This window comes from Dama dama, chromosome 28, assembly GCF_033118175.1.
Source record: "Dama dama isolate Ldn47 chromosome 28, ASM3311817v1, whole genome shotgun sequence".
NCBI lineage: Eukaryota > Metazoa > Chordata > Mammalia > Artiodactyla > Cervidae > Dama > Dama dama.
Window position 1 is genome coordinate 40,769,192 of NC_083708.1, and position 16,578 is coordinate 40,785,769.

Consider the following 16,578-nt stretch of genomic DNA (forward strand, 5'->3'; position numbering starts at 1 on the left):
TCCATTCCTGCATTAAAAATTATCATAAATTTACTACTTTAAAATACTACCTTACTAGTTTCTGTAAATCAGAGGTCTGGGCATGGCTTAGCTAGGCCCTTTGTTCAGGTTTTAGAAGGCCTATAGTCAGGGGTTGGCCAAGGTTTTGGTCTCATCTGAGGCTTGGGATTCTTTCCAGGCTCATAGTTGTTGACAGAATTCATTTTCTTGCAGGTTATAGAATTTATAGCAGCCTTCCTCTTCAAGCCTAATCAGACTGTCTCTTTGATCTAAGAGGGGCTAAAGCCCTCTTTTAAGGGATTCACCTGATTTCAGTCAAACCCACCCCAAAAAAATCTCCCTTTTGATGAACTCAAATTCACAATGATTAGGGAATTTAATTCCATCCACAAAATTCCTTCTCCTTTGTCATAAAATGTAATTTAATCATCGGACTGACAGCCATAGGACTCACTCACACTTAAGAGGAGGTGTGTACACCAGGGAGTGGAAATTTTGGGGGCCATGTCAGAATTCTTTCCACCACACTAAGTACAGAATTATTTGTTCTGTGTTTGCTTCCAGCATTCTGAATGTTCCACTGCTTCCTGGTCCTCCTTGTTTCAGGGGAAAAGTCAGCTGTTAATCTTTATTAGGGGAGGTTGGGGGGATATGATGAGTCATTTTTCTTTTGTTACATTCAAAATTCTCTGCTGGTTTTTGTCTTCCAGCGTTTTATTTACTTAGGGCTGTGCTGGGTCTTCGTTGCTGCACTCAGGCTTTTTCTAGTTGCAGAGAGTCGGGGCTGCTCTCTGGTTGTGGTTCTCAGGCTTCTCATTGCGGTGGCTTTTCTTGTTGTAGCGCACGGGCTCTGGCCCTGTGGGCTTCAGTAATTGTTGCACATGGGCTCAGTAGTTGTGCCACAAAGGCTTAGTTGCTCCTCCGAGGCTTGTGGGAATCTTCCTGAACCAGGGTTCGAACCCATGGCCCCTGCATTGGCAGGCGGATTCTTAACCACTAGACCACTAGGCAGTCTTGTCTTTCAGCATTTTGACCAATATATCTGTAAGGTCTCTTGTTTCTGCTACTTGGAATTCATTGAGCTTCTTGGATGTCAGATTAAAGATTTTAGTCCAATTTGGGGAGTCTTCAGCCATTATTTATTCTTTCTTTGTCTTTTTGTGAGATTCCTATTTCACCTGTGTTGGTATGCTTGATGGAGTCTCACAATAGAAAATCTGGTAGATCTGTCTTCAAATTTGTTATTCTTTTGTCTGCCAGCTCAGATCTGCTGTTGAGCCCCTTCAGTGAATTTTTCATTTCAGTTATTGTACTTTTCAATTCCAGAATTCCAATTTGATTCTTCTTTGTAATCTCTTTTTGTTGAGTTCTCTATTTCATTGAGTCATTGTCATCATACTTCAAATTCTGTAAGTATGGTTTTCCTTTGGTTCTTTAAACGTGTTTGTGATAGCTGCTTTGAAATCCTTGTCGGCCTAGTCCAACAACTGAATTCCCTCAGAGACAGTTTCTATTGACTGTTTTTAACCCCATATGAGTTATACTTTGTTTGCATGTATTTCTTTGCATGTTTTATCATTTGTTGTTAAACCAAGCATTTCAGATAATGTATTTTTAAGACTATTGAGTTAGATCACCTCTTATCTTTCTTCCCAGGGGAGCTTTGTTGCAGTATCTATTTTTTTTTTTTTTTTTAAGGACTTGCCTGCGCTAAGTCTGTAGTCTTTGCTGTCATTGATATTTTTCTTGTGTGTGCATTTTTTTTAAGCCTGGCTTCCTAGGGGGTCACCCTTGGATCAGGACAGCTTTAGTGGTCAGCCAGTGACTGGTCAGAGGTTCTACATAAACACTCTGAGCTAGTAAGGCTTCTGCCCTTTGTTAGTGAATTTGTATGTAGGTTGGGTTGGGGAATGAATTGAACATTTGTTTAGGCAAGTAACAGGTTTGTTTCAGCTTTCACTTTGTGCCAAGTCTTCTCATGTCCATATCTCTCCTATATCTCTGAAAGATTTCATATTGGGTCACAGATACATAGATAACTGTGGATCCTCACCAGGTTTTTCTGAGCCTGCATACAGCTTTGTGCAAGCAAACAGCCTTTCAGACCTCCAGGGATAAGAGAACTATCAAGGCCTGTTGTTACTGTGCCATTCGCAGGATGTCTCTCCTAAATTTCTGGCAAGTCTGCTGATTTGTTTCTTGCCCCAATCAGTGTTAGAACCTTGGGCTACTGCAGTATTGTTCTTCGCCAGAGTCACTGTTGTCCGCAGCATCACTCCTGAATGTGGAACTTTTCTGCTTTCTACATTCTGCTTTTAGTCAGTCATCTTCCTGTAGCAGCAGTGCTGCTGGCTTGCACAGCTTGCCTCACACCAGTAGAACTACCATTATAGAGCTGGTGGCCTAAAACACCACAGATTTCCAGTGTTCTTACTTGACATTCAGTAGTTTTTCTTCAGTAAATGCTTTTTGATTTGTTACATGTCTTCAGCCATGTTTGTTTGTTTGTTTTCCTGAGAGGGTTAGTTTGACATGTTTGTCTAGTTTTATATTTGATTTTGGGGGTAAATGGTTTACCAAGCTCATCGCCGTACCATTTCAGCAGTTCCACCCTTATCTTTTTACATTTTTTGGCTGAAAAATAAAAAGCACAACCTGAAAGTTGAGAATCATGTTTTATTCAGCAGACCTGCTGAAGACATAAGCCTGGGAGGCAAACTCGGATAGCTCTGAGGGACTGTTCTAAAGCAGCAAGGGAAATACATAGGAGTTTCTGCAACAAATACCAGGTGCTTGAAACATCGAAAGATTACTGTTAATTAAAGAAAAACAGACATCAAATTAATGAATTTAGTTCTTTCTATGATGGGAAGTTGCAAGAGTCTGGGCTCAATGAAATCATGTCTTTGATATGCACCTTAACTGTCTAGGACCAGTATCCTGTTCTGTCCTGAACACCCTCAGGGTGCACAGTGGGGAGGGGGCAGCTTCAGTGACTAATGGCTTGAAGGATTGTGTCCTTTGTTTCTGATATGGCAGGAGACATTTTTAGTCCCCACTCATTATTACAGGTTTTTCCCCCTTAGTTTGGCATTTTAATTTTTATTTTTTATTGTAATATAGTTGATTTACAGTGTTGTCTTAGTTCACATTATGTTTCAATGTTAATCTATGGGTGCTCAGAAGCACTTTTTGTTGTTGTTCAGTCACTCAGTCGTGTCCGACTCTTTGCGACCCCAGGGACTGCAGCACGACAGGCTTCCCTGTCCACCAGCTCCTGGAGCTTGCTTAAACTCATGTCCAGTGAGTTGGTGATGCCATCCAACCATCTCATCCTCTGTTGTCCCCTTATCCTCCTGCCATCAATCTTTCCCAGTATCAGGGTCTTGTCTTTTCTTTTTTGAATTTATTTATTTTTTAATTGAAGGATAATTGCTTTACATAATTTTGTTCTTTTCTGTCAAACCTCAGCATGAATCAGCCATAGGTATATGTATATCCCCTCCCTTTTGAACCTCCCTCCCGTCTCCCTCCCCATCCCACCCCTCTAGGTTGATACAGATCCCCTGATTGAGTTTCCTGAGCCATACACCAAATTCTCATTGTCTATCTGTTTTACATACGGTAATGTAAGTTTCCATATTACTCTCTCCATCCATCTCACCCTCTCCTCCCCTCTCCCCGTGTCCATAAGTCTGTTCTCTATGTCTGTTTCTCCATTGCTGCCCTGCAAATAAATTCTTTGGTACCATCTTTCTAGGTGCCATACGTATGCGTTAGTATACGATATTTATCTTTCTTTTTCTGACTTACTTCACTCTGTATAATAGGCTCTAGGTTCATCCAGTTCATTAGAACTGACTCAAATGTGTTCCTTTTTATGGCTGGGTAATATTCCATTGTGTATATGTACCACAATTTCTTTATCCTTTTATCTGTTGAACTATGAACTATTGTAAATAGTTCAGCATTAGGGTCTTTTCTAATGAGTCAGTTCTTTGCATCAGGTAGCCAAAATATTGGAGCTTCAGCCTCAGTATCAATCCTTCCAGTGAATATTCAGGATTGATTTCCTTTTGGGTTGACTGGTTTGATCCCGTTACAGTCCAAGGCACTCTCAAGAGTCTTCTCTAACACCACAGTTCAAAAGCATCAATTCTTCAACGCTCAGCCTTCTTTATGGTCCAGTTCTCCCATCCATACATGACTGCAAAACATCATAGCTTTGACTAGACAGACCTTTGTTGGCAAAGTAATGTTTCTGCTTTTTAATATGCTGTCTAGGTTTATCATAGCTTTTCTTCCAAGGAGCAAGCATTTTTTAATTTCATGGCTGCAGTTACCATCTGCAGTGATTCTGGAGCCCAAGGAAATAAAGTCTGTCACGGTTTGCATTGTTTCCCCATCTATTTTCCAGGAAGTGATGGGTTCAAATGCCGTGATCTTTGTTTTTTGCATGTTGAATTTTAAACCAGCTTTCACTCTCCTCTTTCACCTTCATCTGGAGGCTCTTTAGTTCCTCTTCGCTTTCTGGCATAAGGGTGGTGTTATCTGCATATCTGAGGTTATTGATATTTCTCCCAGCAATCTTGATTCCAGCTTGTGCTTCTTCCAGCCCAGCATTTCATATGATATACTCTGCATAGAAGTTAAATAAGCAGGGTGACAATATAGCAGTCCGTTGTTCTGTGTCCAGTTCTAACTGTTGCTTCTTGACCTGCATACAGGTTTCACAGGAGGCAGGCAAGGTGGCCTGGCATTCCCATCTCTTGAAGAACTTTCCACAGTTTGTTGTGATCCACACAACGGACTGCTAGGCTTTGGCATAGTCAGTGAAGCAGAAGTAGATGTTTTTCTGGAATTCTCTTGCTTTTTCTGTGATCCAGCAGATGTTGGCAATTTGATCTCTGGTTCCTTTGCCTTTTCTAAATCCAGCTTGAACATCTGGAAGTTCTCAGTTCACATACTGTTGAAGCCTAGCTTGGAGAATTTTGAGCATTACTTTGCTAGCATGTGAAATGAAGCACTTTTTTGCAATGCTTAAATATTTTTAAAAGCCTCTTAACCAGGTATTACTTAGCTCCTTGCACAGTACTTGGCCCTTACACAACATGGGTTTGAACTGCATGGGTCCTATTATTTATAGACTTTTTTTAGTAGTAAATACTACAGGATTACACAATCCGTGGTCAGTTGAATCTGTGGATGCAGAACTGCAAATATGGAGGAACCATGTATATAGAGGACCAGCTATAAATTATACTTGGATTTTCAACTCTCAGGAGGGTCGGTGTCCCTAACCTCCAGCATCGTTCAAGGGTCAGTCATGTATTAGAATGACATATCTGAGCATGTACCACTGTTCTTTTTCTTTTTTTGGTATGGATACTTCCTATGATCCTGCCCTACACACTTAATACATTCATCTTTGTATGTTTTTATGTCTGTTTCATTTCTATCCTGATTACTTTAGTGTGGGTTTCCACTCTTTCATCTAAACAGTAATAAGTCTACAATGAATTATAATTGATAAAGGTTTTAAGTCTTGGAAGACTACTTTGCTCTCTTCTATCCAACCCCCCAGTTTTATGCTGTAAATATCTCTTAAGGAGGATTTTTTTTTTCAGATCTCTGTAATCCATATGTGCCTGATAATGCATACCTAGGAGTTTAGAATACACTTACTGAAAAGGGCTTCTTTTATTTGTACTTATTATGTTTACTTTTGGCTATGCTAGGTCTTCATAGTTGTGCAGGTTTTCTCTAGTTGCAGTGAGCAGGGGCTTCGTTTTGGTGCATGGGCTCCTCATTGCTGTGGCTTCTCTTACTGTGGAGCATGGGCTTCAGGGTGCCCAGGCTTCAGTAGTCGTGGTGCAAGGGCTTACTTGCCTTGTGGCACGTGCAATCTTCCTGGATAAGGGATCAAACCCTTATCCCTTGCATTGCCAGGTGGATTCTCAACCACCAGACGACCGGGGAAGTCCAGAGCTTCTTAACTAGTATTCTTTCACTGATTTCTACATTGTGGTTTTATTTTTGGTGACTTTGCATCCCATTTCCATTGTTCTCATAGTGTCAGTTCCAAATCCTTGAGGATGTAAAATATTGCCCGTATCTGTCCTGACTAAACCAGAATCACTGGGGATCATACAGATTCCTAAGCACCCAGTATTCTGTTTCACCTTTAATAAGTCTAGGGCAGTGCTTCTTGACCATGGCTGTATCTTAGAATCACCTAAAAATACTGATGTTTGGAGTTCAACCCATACTAGTTTGAATGAGATTCTCTAGATGAGGACACTTAAGAGTGTGGGGATGGGAGTGTGTTTAAAACCTCTTGAAGTGATTCTTACAATTAGGCAAGTTGGAAAGAGATGGAAAATAGTTTTGCACTTTAAAAATTGTTCAGAATAGGTCTTATGCTATTAATAGGTAGTTTTCTTTCAGCAGAAGCTTGTAGGATTATGTAAGTGTTGAAGAACTATTAACAAATTTTCCTTTACAGTAGAATTATTACTGCACAGTTTCATTAAAGGTTGCTCATTGAAGATCTTGCTTGAGCTCACAAATAAATCTTGTCATTCACAAATGAAGAATATGGACAAAGTAGAAGACATACATAAAATTACTTGGTTTATACATTAAGCTAGTCTCGATAATGTCTTCTCGTACTGTTTCAGAAGTTATACCATAAAGGATACTTCTTCTAAAATAACAGGAAATTGTATCACTGGAAGGCCACGTCCTTATTTTAAAAAAAGAAACTAAACACAATACCTTGGCTTAATGACAATCTACATTTCAAAGGTTCTCCAGACTAAAAGCTTATTCTTTGCTTTAAATGACTTCTCCCAAGCCATATTTAGAGTTCATCTAGGTTATAAACCATATCTCCAGTTATTCATGCTGTTCCAGATTGGGTAAAACAAGTATCAAAAGTACTGAAGGACGAGGTAATAGCTTAAGCACTTCTCAGCTTATCCTTTATCTCTAGATGTAGATATTTGAAGAAATACAGCCTTTTAATGAGAACTGAAGTGAGGCATCCATTTACATCTCTTAGGATTGGTTGAATAGAGTATGGCCTATTGAGTATACTTTTGATGTCGTTGCCAGTCTCTTTTTTCAAATGTACACATGACACTATCTGAAGAAATGCTAGAAACACCTAGTAAACATTTTTCGAATATCTATTGTTAAGCTATATTCAGGTGACCACATTTTGAGGCTTGGTTTTCTGCTTGGCTATCAGTGATAATCAGGTTACATATCGGGTATCTGTGAGCTGCTGACTTTGATAGGTCAGCCTGTGTAAGTGTGTAAGACCTAGCTTTTTGGAGACCAGTAATGTGGCCATTTCCTCTGTTTGAACGTGAAGGGAGCACTTGTTTTAGAGCTCTGTACCATGGTTTTGAAATCTGTTCTGTAGTGTATAATGTCCATTTGAATTCCTGATGGTTTTACCTTATGTGGTTAGTAATACCTTGTCGGAAATGACTAGTAGTTTCTCTTTTATATAAATAGCAGTTTAAGAGTATCAGGTATATAGGCATCTCTCATAACATTTTATCCCTTTGGAGTTTTGTTTTTTGGTATGTTATTAGGAAAAGTAAAGAGCAACAAAATAATTTTGAACAGGGTTATGTGTGTTAGTATGTGTTAGTCACTCAGTCATGTCTGACTCTTGGCAACCCCATGGACTGTAGCCCGCCAGACTCCTCTGTCTGTGGAATTCTCCAGACAAGAATACTGGAGTGGGTAGTCATTCCCTTCTCCAGGGGATCTTCCTGACTGAGGGATTGAACCCAGGTCTCCTGCATTGCAGGTGGATTCTTTACCTTCTGAACCACCAGGGAAGCCCTGAATAGGGTTACTCTTGTTCTTTTCTAGTTTTTTGAACGTCCCAGGTTTCTTATATAATGACTAGTCCATCACCTTTTCATAAGCTACACAGAAGCTTGAGAATTGCCCTGAATTTTGCATAGGATAAGTAACAAACATCTATGGCTTCATTCTAGCCAAGTAGACTATAAGTCTTAATTTTTCTGAATGAACAAATTGCAAACATGTGCTTACACATCTGTGTGTTCACACTTTATCTGGCAGAATGGGGTTTTCCTGCAGTAAGCCACTCTGTCCTAATGGTTAAAGTCAGGCAGATAACTTCCCCTAAAAGTGAATTATCTTAAGAATTCATTCTGTGCTTTGCCAGTTCCATAGGTTTTAAATTTAGCTGGGTAAATTCCAAATGGCACTAAATTTTATTATGAAAGGTAAGTGCAAGGGAAAAAAAAAACCCTCAATATAAGAGGAAAAAAAGTAACTTTACATGAGAGAGATCTAACTGACCTCACCTTCACCAAATGAGCGAACAGCAGGACAAGCTGACATCGTGTTCTTTCTGACATGGGGTACTGAGAAGGCTTCAGTATTCCTGCCAATAGGAACATTCCTGACAAGGATGAATGACATGGAACTGGTCATGAGGAAAAGGACAAACTCAGGGATATAATATCTCTCAAATATCTGGCCTGCACTCTTTTAAATTGTCACTGTCTTAAATGGCGAAAGGGCAGGAGGATTGCTCTAGATTGAAGAAGACTTAAAGAGATAACAAGGCATATATAGTATAAATAAGCTACAGGGATATATTGTATAGCACAAGGAATATAGCCAGTATTTTATAATGACTTTAAATGGCGTATAATATCTAAAAAATCTTGAATCACTATGTTGTACATAGTTATAGTTAAAACTGTGTTACAGTTAGGGCTTTCCAGGTGGCTCAGTGGTAAAGAATCCACCTGCAATGCAGGAGACAACAGGAGATGTAGGTTCGATCCCTGGGTTGGGAAGATCCCCTGGAGAAGGAAATGGCAACCCTGTTTAGTATTCTTGCCTGGGGAATCCCATGGACAGAGCAGCCTGGTGTGCTATATTCCCTGGCGTTGTGAATGAGTTGGACACAACTTAGTGATTGAGCACACACACATGAGTTGGACACGACTTAGTGATTGAGCACACACACATAGTTACAGTTAAAACACAGTTAAAACTGTGTTACAGTTTTCCCCAAAAATATTATTAAATAGTGGTGACATTTAACTAGGATTTGGCTTATAATGTTTAACAGAAACATATTTTGAATGTAGAATAAAATAGTTTTTATAGACTTTATAGATTCCAAGCAGCCAATTTAACTTTTTGGGGGGCAAATGATTATAATTCTCTGCTTTTTAAATGTTAGTTTGGGCCACAGCCCTGACATAGGTTTAAATTATTTTTAATTTGCAATTTCTTATATATATGACAATGGTTAATGTAAATGTTTATAGGTACCTCTGTCTTTGCTTTGCCAGACATTCATAACTCCATCAATGGAATTGAAAAGTCTAAAATAGACCAAGGTTACTCAAACTCACTTTGAGCGTTCACTAATATCACATACCTACACAAATAGCTGCCAGGTGTGGCTTAGTTTATGGTTTTTGCCTAATGATTGGCTTTAGTTTTGCCTGTCTGAGGTCAGTGTTCCTTAAATGCTGTTATTTCATACAAATGGCTGAGTTTGACACTTTCACCTGTTAGGTAAAATGACCTATAGATGGAGGAAAATAGTAGTTTCTAGTTTATGCTCAGCTTGAGAAACTAGAGCAACTTTTTTAAAAATAAGATTTGAATGTAAGGATGAGAAAATACTAAATCTTGCCTTTTAAGTTTCAAAAGTTTTAGTCATCTTCACATTGTTAAGTCTGATTTACGTTTAATTTCAGAATTCAGCCATATTTCTCTCTGGATAAATCAGAAGCATTTTAAATGATATCCAAAAGAAAAACTTTAAAGAATTTTTGCTGTGATTTGCCTCAGCCTGTCTCTTTCCCATACTCTTAAAGCAGATAAAACTAACAAGAACCAGCCCTTTTTCTTTCTAAGGGATAATTGACATATTAGTTTCAGGTGTACACCATAATGATTTTATATTTGTATACATTGTAAAAGTAAGTCTAGTTAATATCTAGCATCATACATGGTTACTAAAAATGAATAAATAATGCTCTTGTGTGTAACAAGGATGAGCCAGCTTTCCATGCTGCTCTTTGGTGTGTATGTGGCTAATCTGTTGAATTCATAATAACTTCTCTGTTATTTTTTTTTTAAAGATATATTCCTGTTCAGAGATGTCTATTAACTCCTGGTACTCACAGGGAGATATGTTAGCCAGATATTCGGGCTTTCAGTTTTATTTCCCACCATCTCCTATGGTTTAGCATGTTCAAGAATTACTTCCTGAATACACTGTTTTCTTCTCTGCATGTAGTTCATGGTATTTTCATCATTCTCAACTGTCTTTCTGTAGTATGACTGACTCCATATATTAAAAGAATACTGACCAAATCAATTATCAGTTCCTTTATGCTTTTAAAAAAAATTATACAAATGGTATCATACAGATGCTGTTCTGAAACTTCCTATACTTAACACATCTCAGGGAAGCTTCCTGATCAGTCTTTGGCTGAGTTACATTTTGTAAAAGCGTATAATATTTCATTTTATATTTGTAGCAGTTTAATAAGATTTTCAGTTTCTGGGATCTTTTTTTTTTTTTTGCTATTATATAAATGATGTTCAAGTGAATTTCTATGCACTGATACCTTTTTGCATATGTGGAAATATTCATAGGATAATTCTTGGTTGAATCGTTGGCTCAAAAGATAATATGCATTTAAAAGAGTGATGGATGTCACCAAAACGCCCTTCTTTAAGGTTGTTTTCACTATTAGCAGTAAGGTTTTTAGATGCCTATCTATCTTCACCATCACTGGATATTAAAATTGAATACCTGCCTGTCTGATAAATGAAAATGGGATCTCACTGTTTTGACTGTCATTTCTTGTGTGAGTGAAGCTGAACGTTATTGACGTAGTTTCTCTGTCAATTTACTCATCTTTATCTTTTACTAGTTTTTAAGTTCTTTACATTTTAATGAGATTATCTCTTTGTTTTATATTGCACATATTTGTCTACAGTTTGTGGTCTTTCAACTTTGTTTTTGTTGATGATGTACAGTATTTTTATACTATTTGCTTATAATCAAATATAAGCTTCATAAGGGCCAAGACTGCATCTTACTCATCATTATATTCCCCATCTTATCTAGCACTATGCCCTTTTGTAGATGTTCTTAAACTGTAATAATAGTTGAATCCTTCCAAAACTGTAGGAGAAAAACATTACTCTTACTCTTTTCTCTTTAGAAAACCAAAATACAATATTTTATAAGGGTTAAATAAGTTGAAAGTTACCAATCATGAGTGTTTGTAATTAAAAGTGATAGTTCAGTGGCTTAAACAAAAATCCTTGGCATCTTTTATTTGTATGCTGATCAATTTGAATTGAAAGTCCTTGTGATGATCAAGGAGAAGTTAACAGGCACACTCTAAATGTAGTAGGCAAATAATAAAGTTACTTGATATGACTTTATCAAAACTCTAAAGCAGTCTTCATATAAAGAAAAATAGCCAGCTGAGAAAACTATGACATTTTCTTAAACTAACCATGATCCTTTTTTAATATATAATCTTCAATCTATTACCTAGTCATAGAAAGGAGTGGACTTTTTCTTCTTCCTACTACCCATCTATTAAAGTGAATCAGATATAATCATGATTGTGTCAAAAGTTCAAAAGGGAAAATGGAGGTAAAATGAGCTGAATTGGCATTCTTCCCTCAACATTGTACCTGTAAGCTTGATATGTTGTTTCAGAGATTAACTTTATAGACTTCCGTACCCAGAAGTATGAAAATTCATAGGGAACTCTTTTCACAAGCTTGATCTTAACATACTGAATAAAGAGAGCAGCTAATCCCTTCTGTAAGGTAATTTGAGAGGAGGGAATTCAAAATGTAAAATCTCACCTGCAGAAAACACTCTATTCTGTAAAGGCCTTTCTATCTTTAGACACTTACAAAGACTTAATATTTTAGTGTGGAAGGGTGAACTTGGTTAAAAAGCCAATGGGTGAAATTAGAGAGAAATAATCCAGTGCTTTCTTTCTGGGAATTACCATCTTGCTCTCCAGGGGACCTAATTTTATTCCCTGTGGGTAATGAGAATACCCCTCTTGTACAGCAAGCCAGCATCTCTAAATATAAGCTTGACTTTTAGTATAATAAGAGTCTTGTTAGGTGCAATTTTGCTCTTAGTCATTAATACAATGAACAAATGTTGTGGTTACCTGGGAAAGAAAATTCAAGTGCTTTTAAACCTCTTGTGAGATTTGGTTTCATGCTTGAAATCTATACAGTGTTAGGCCCAATAGCATCTGTAGAAGATTCCAAGCTATAAGGTGTACAACATAGAGAAGTTAATACATGTTGGAAAAAATTGAAACCACTACAAAACGGGTTTAAGGTCCTGAATAAAAAGCTTTTCTTTTACTAAATGACACTTACTAGGGCATTAAGTTTAACAAGTGATTGGAATTTTCTTAAGGGGAATTTTACATGATGATGATGATGTCTCTGTTAAGAAGTGAATCTTTCCTTCCGGTGGCACTTTTTCTTTTCAGCTTTAATAGAGTTTGCGGTTCTACAAGTGCAAAGACCGCTTAAAGAACAAAATATAATCTGAGAGTGTATAGTATTAAATAGCATTTTCAGTATATTATGGCATTAATTATGTTAGGTTATTTGCACCAACTTTTGTGATATGTGCAATTAAAATCTATTCTTGATTCTTTAAGTTTAGAATTTGACAGAAGTGGTCTTTCTTGTAAAGAACAGTCTTCCATTCTGATGTACCCTAAAGTACTGGGCATTATGTTTTCAGTTCCTAAAGTTGCCCTCAGTCTGAAAGCTCTGGACCTTATGTGTATGACTCCTGATTTCCTGTTGACAGTAAGAGCACATTGCACTCTTGCCCTGCTGTTTTTTGGCTTTTTTAAGAAGACCATTAAGAGTAATCGTCCTTTATTCTTTTCTTTCATTATGAAACTTCTAGTCATAATAACAAAATATTTTGTATTTCATTTCAAGCTAGTAAAGCTCTGTTTCCCCCATAAGCATTGTATACTAAACTGTATAGCAATCAGAGCTGGCTTCATCTCACTCCTGTGACATTTTTGCCACTTACTGAAAATAGAAAAAATGACCTGTATTTATGTAACTGACCTCAGGAAGAATGACATCCAAAAGTGTATGTACAAATGTGCATTTAAAAAATTGTATTCTGGTATATGTAACATACTTTTTAACAGCTAAGCTTTATTAAAGGTAAAATGTCATCTTAATAACTTTTATGATTTTCTTAAGGTAACTGGGCTTGTCATTTTATCACTTTGACAATAGATTCTGCCCTACCCCCAGCTGTTTGAAATCCCTGTAACATGCTTTAGTTTAGGAGTGATTTTTTTTATTTGTTTCAGACAAATCTGCCTATTTTCAAGCTGAAGGAATCTACCGTTAGAAGAAGATACAGTGACTTTGAATGGCTGCGAAGTGAACTAGAAAGAGAGAGCAAGGTAAGAATTATTTGTAATGTTACTTTAAAGCAAAACATTCCAAATTTTAATGTTTAAGACCTCTCAGGAAAATAATCTTGAATAAAATGAGTAAAAGCAATTTTTTTTCCCCAAATAGTTCAGTTTCATTTTATTTCCTAGGAGAAGGGGAAGTGTGTAGCTTTTCCTTAGAACTCTTCCTTCTCTTGTCTTCTTCAGTGGCCCACGGAGGCCTTTGCTGACTCACACGTACATGACAATTCTTAGAACTTTCTTGCTATCGCTTCCGTCCTTTTTCTCGTCTTCCTGTTTACTTTCTCCTCCCACCCTTGCTAAGTTTCTCTTCTCAGTACATCTCCTATTGCATTGTATTTGCAGGTTTTTTTTTTTTAACTGACTCTACATTTTTCTTATCACACATTTATATATAACAGAAATATCATAAACCAGTACTTACCTTAATGTGTATGATAGGTGCTAATAATCGTCAGATTCACTTTTTAAATGACGGCCATGATCTACCTTTAGGTTGCTACCTGCGGTTTTAGAACACTGTTACATATCCTGGTAAGAACTGTCTTCTCTTAGAAGAAAATTTGGTGGCTTTGGCTGCAAGATAGAGAAAACAAAGTCTCATTCCAATGTCTCTTATTTCAGCCCTATGTCAGAATGACATACATAGCATGGAGTCTTGCAAAGTACCCTCAGAATGATGAAAAGTACACTCAAAGACTAGCTTGTGCTTCCTTCTGAAGCATACTAAGATAGAAAAAGAAGGAAATCTTTCTTAACCAGATAAATGTGGCTGGATTTATAAATGTGGCAAGAGCAACATATACAAGTCATAGCATTACATCAAAAATGGAAAAATAGTTTTACTCTAAAGAATATCCAAGTATAAAATATTTCCAAGTAAAACTGAAAGTATAAGGCCCATGTAAAGAAAACCTTAAAACTTCATTGAAAGGCAAAAAGAAGACCTTACAAACAAATACTACATTCTTGGTTTGGAATATTCACTTCTGAAGATTCATTTATAAATATTTGAAAGTTCATTCTATATGTTATGTGAGTTGCAGATAGAGCTGTGAACAAATGAAGGTCCCCCATTTTCTGGCACTTTATTAAAGGGTAAGTCGGGGTGGTGGTGAAAAGGAAACCAGAAAAAAATAGTAAGATTATAGAATATGTCAGATGGTAATATGCTCTAAAAAAAATCTAAGGAAAATAGAGAGTGCTAGTCTCATATAGGATGGCCAAGGGAAGGGCTCACTTAGAGCTGGCATTTTAGCAGTAGGCCCAACAGAAATAAGGCAGTCTCTCCTAACTTACTTATAAATTTGCGAAATTCCAATAGAAATCTTAATGGAGTTCTTTATAAGCCTGCAGATAAGAGTTTTAGAATCAAAGAAAGTGCAAGAATAGCCAAAAATTATTTTTACCAGTGATTTAGCACCTGCAGATATCAACATATGTTAAAGCTATAGTAATTAAAGCAGTATAGTATTGCTTTGTTGTTGTTGTTCAGTCACCAAGTCATGTCTGACTCTCTGCAGCCCCACAAACTGCAGCACGCCAGACTTCCCTGTCCTTCACTATCTCCCTAAATTTGCCCAGACTCATGTCCATTGAGTCAGTGATGCCATCCAACCATCTCATCTTCTGTCGCTTTCTTCTCTTGCCCTGTCTTTCCCAGCATCAGGGTCTTTTCCAATGAGTTGGCTCTTCGCATCAGGTAGCCAAAGTATTGGAGCTTCAGCTTTGATATTAGTCCTTCCAGTGAATATTCAGGGTTGATTTCCTTTAGAATTGACTGGTTGGATCTCCTTGCTGTCCAGGGGACTCTCAAGAGTCTTCTCCAGCACCATGATTTGAAAGCATCAATTATTCAGCATTCAGCCTTCTTTATGGTCCAGCTCTCACATCCATACATGACTACTGGAAAAACCATAGCTTTGACTATACAGACCTTTGTTGGCAAAGTATTGCTTTAGGGATGAGCAATTAGACTTGCAGAATGTCAGAGAATTTAGAAGCTGACCATGTGTTTATTGGAAATTTAGTTCATAACAAAAATAACTTTGTCAACTAGTATAGAAAGGAATTTATATTCAGCAAATGGGGTTGAAACATGTGGTTATTTGGGAATAAAGATTTATAATTTGCTGTATATAACTTACAGATGGTTTGAAGATCTAAATGTACAAAACAAGTTAGGAAAGTTTTAAGTTACAAAGAAGAAATTTTTTATGACCATAGGGAGAAGTGTCTTTTCTCCCCCCACCTTTATTTGAGATATAATTGACAAATAACATTGTATAAGTTTAAGTTGTATAACATGATGATTTGATATATGTATATCTTATGAAATGATTACCATAGTAAGGTTAGTTAATACATCTATCACGTCACATAGAAGCCTTTGTTTTGTTGGCGGTGGCGGTAACATTCAAACTCTGTTTCTGTTAGCAACTTTTAAGACTATAATACAATCTTGTTAACTGTAGTTACAATGCTATACATTAACGCTCCAGAAGACCCCCTGGAGAAAGGCATGACAGCCCACTCCAGTATTCTTGCCTGGAGAATCCCATGGACAGAGGAACCTTGTGGGCTACAGTCCACGGGGTCACAGAGTTGGACGTGACTGAAACGACTTAGCACAGCACCGCACACAGATCTCCAGAACTTACTCATTCTTCAACTGAAAGTTTGTACCATTCGACCAATATCTCCCTATTTCCCCTACCCCCCCACCCCTGAAAACCACTAATCTATTAATACTACTCTCTGTTTCTATGAGTTCAGCTCTTCTAGATTCCACACAAAGGTGGGATCATACAGCATTTGTCTTTTTCTGTCTGATTTAGGACAAGAAGTATCTTTTTTTTGTTGTTTTGTATTTACCTTCCTGTTTGCTTTTTTTTTTTTTCTTCTTTTATTTATATTAGTTGGAGGCTAACTACTTTACAATATTGTAGTGGTTTTTGCCATACATTGATATGAATCAGCCATGGATTTACATGTGTTCCCCATCCTGAACCCCCCTCCCACCTCCCTCCCCATCCCATCTCTCTGG

At 37.4% G+C, this 16,578-nt stretch overlaps 1 protein-coding gene across 1 annotated transcript in view; it reads left to right on the forward strand.

Moving 5' to 3' along the window:
• The window catches only part of SNX3 (sorting nexin 3), a 45,069-nt gene that overhangs the window by 18,608 nt on the left and 9,883 nt on the right, over positions 1-16,578 (forward strand). Inside the window, exon 2 of the mRNA XM_061131864.1 lies at positions 13,425-13,520. Coding sequence (XP_060987847.1) covers positions 13,425-13,520 — 96 coding nt within the window. The remainder of the gene's footprint in view (positions 1-13,424; positions 13,521-16,578) is intronic.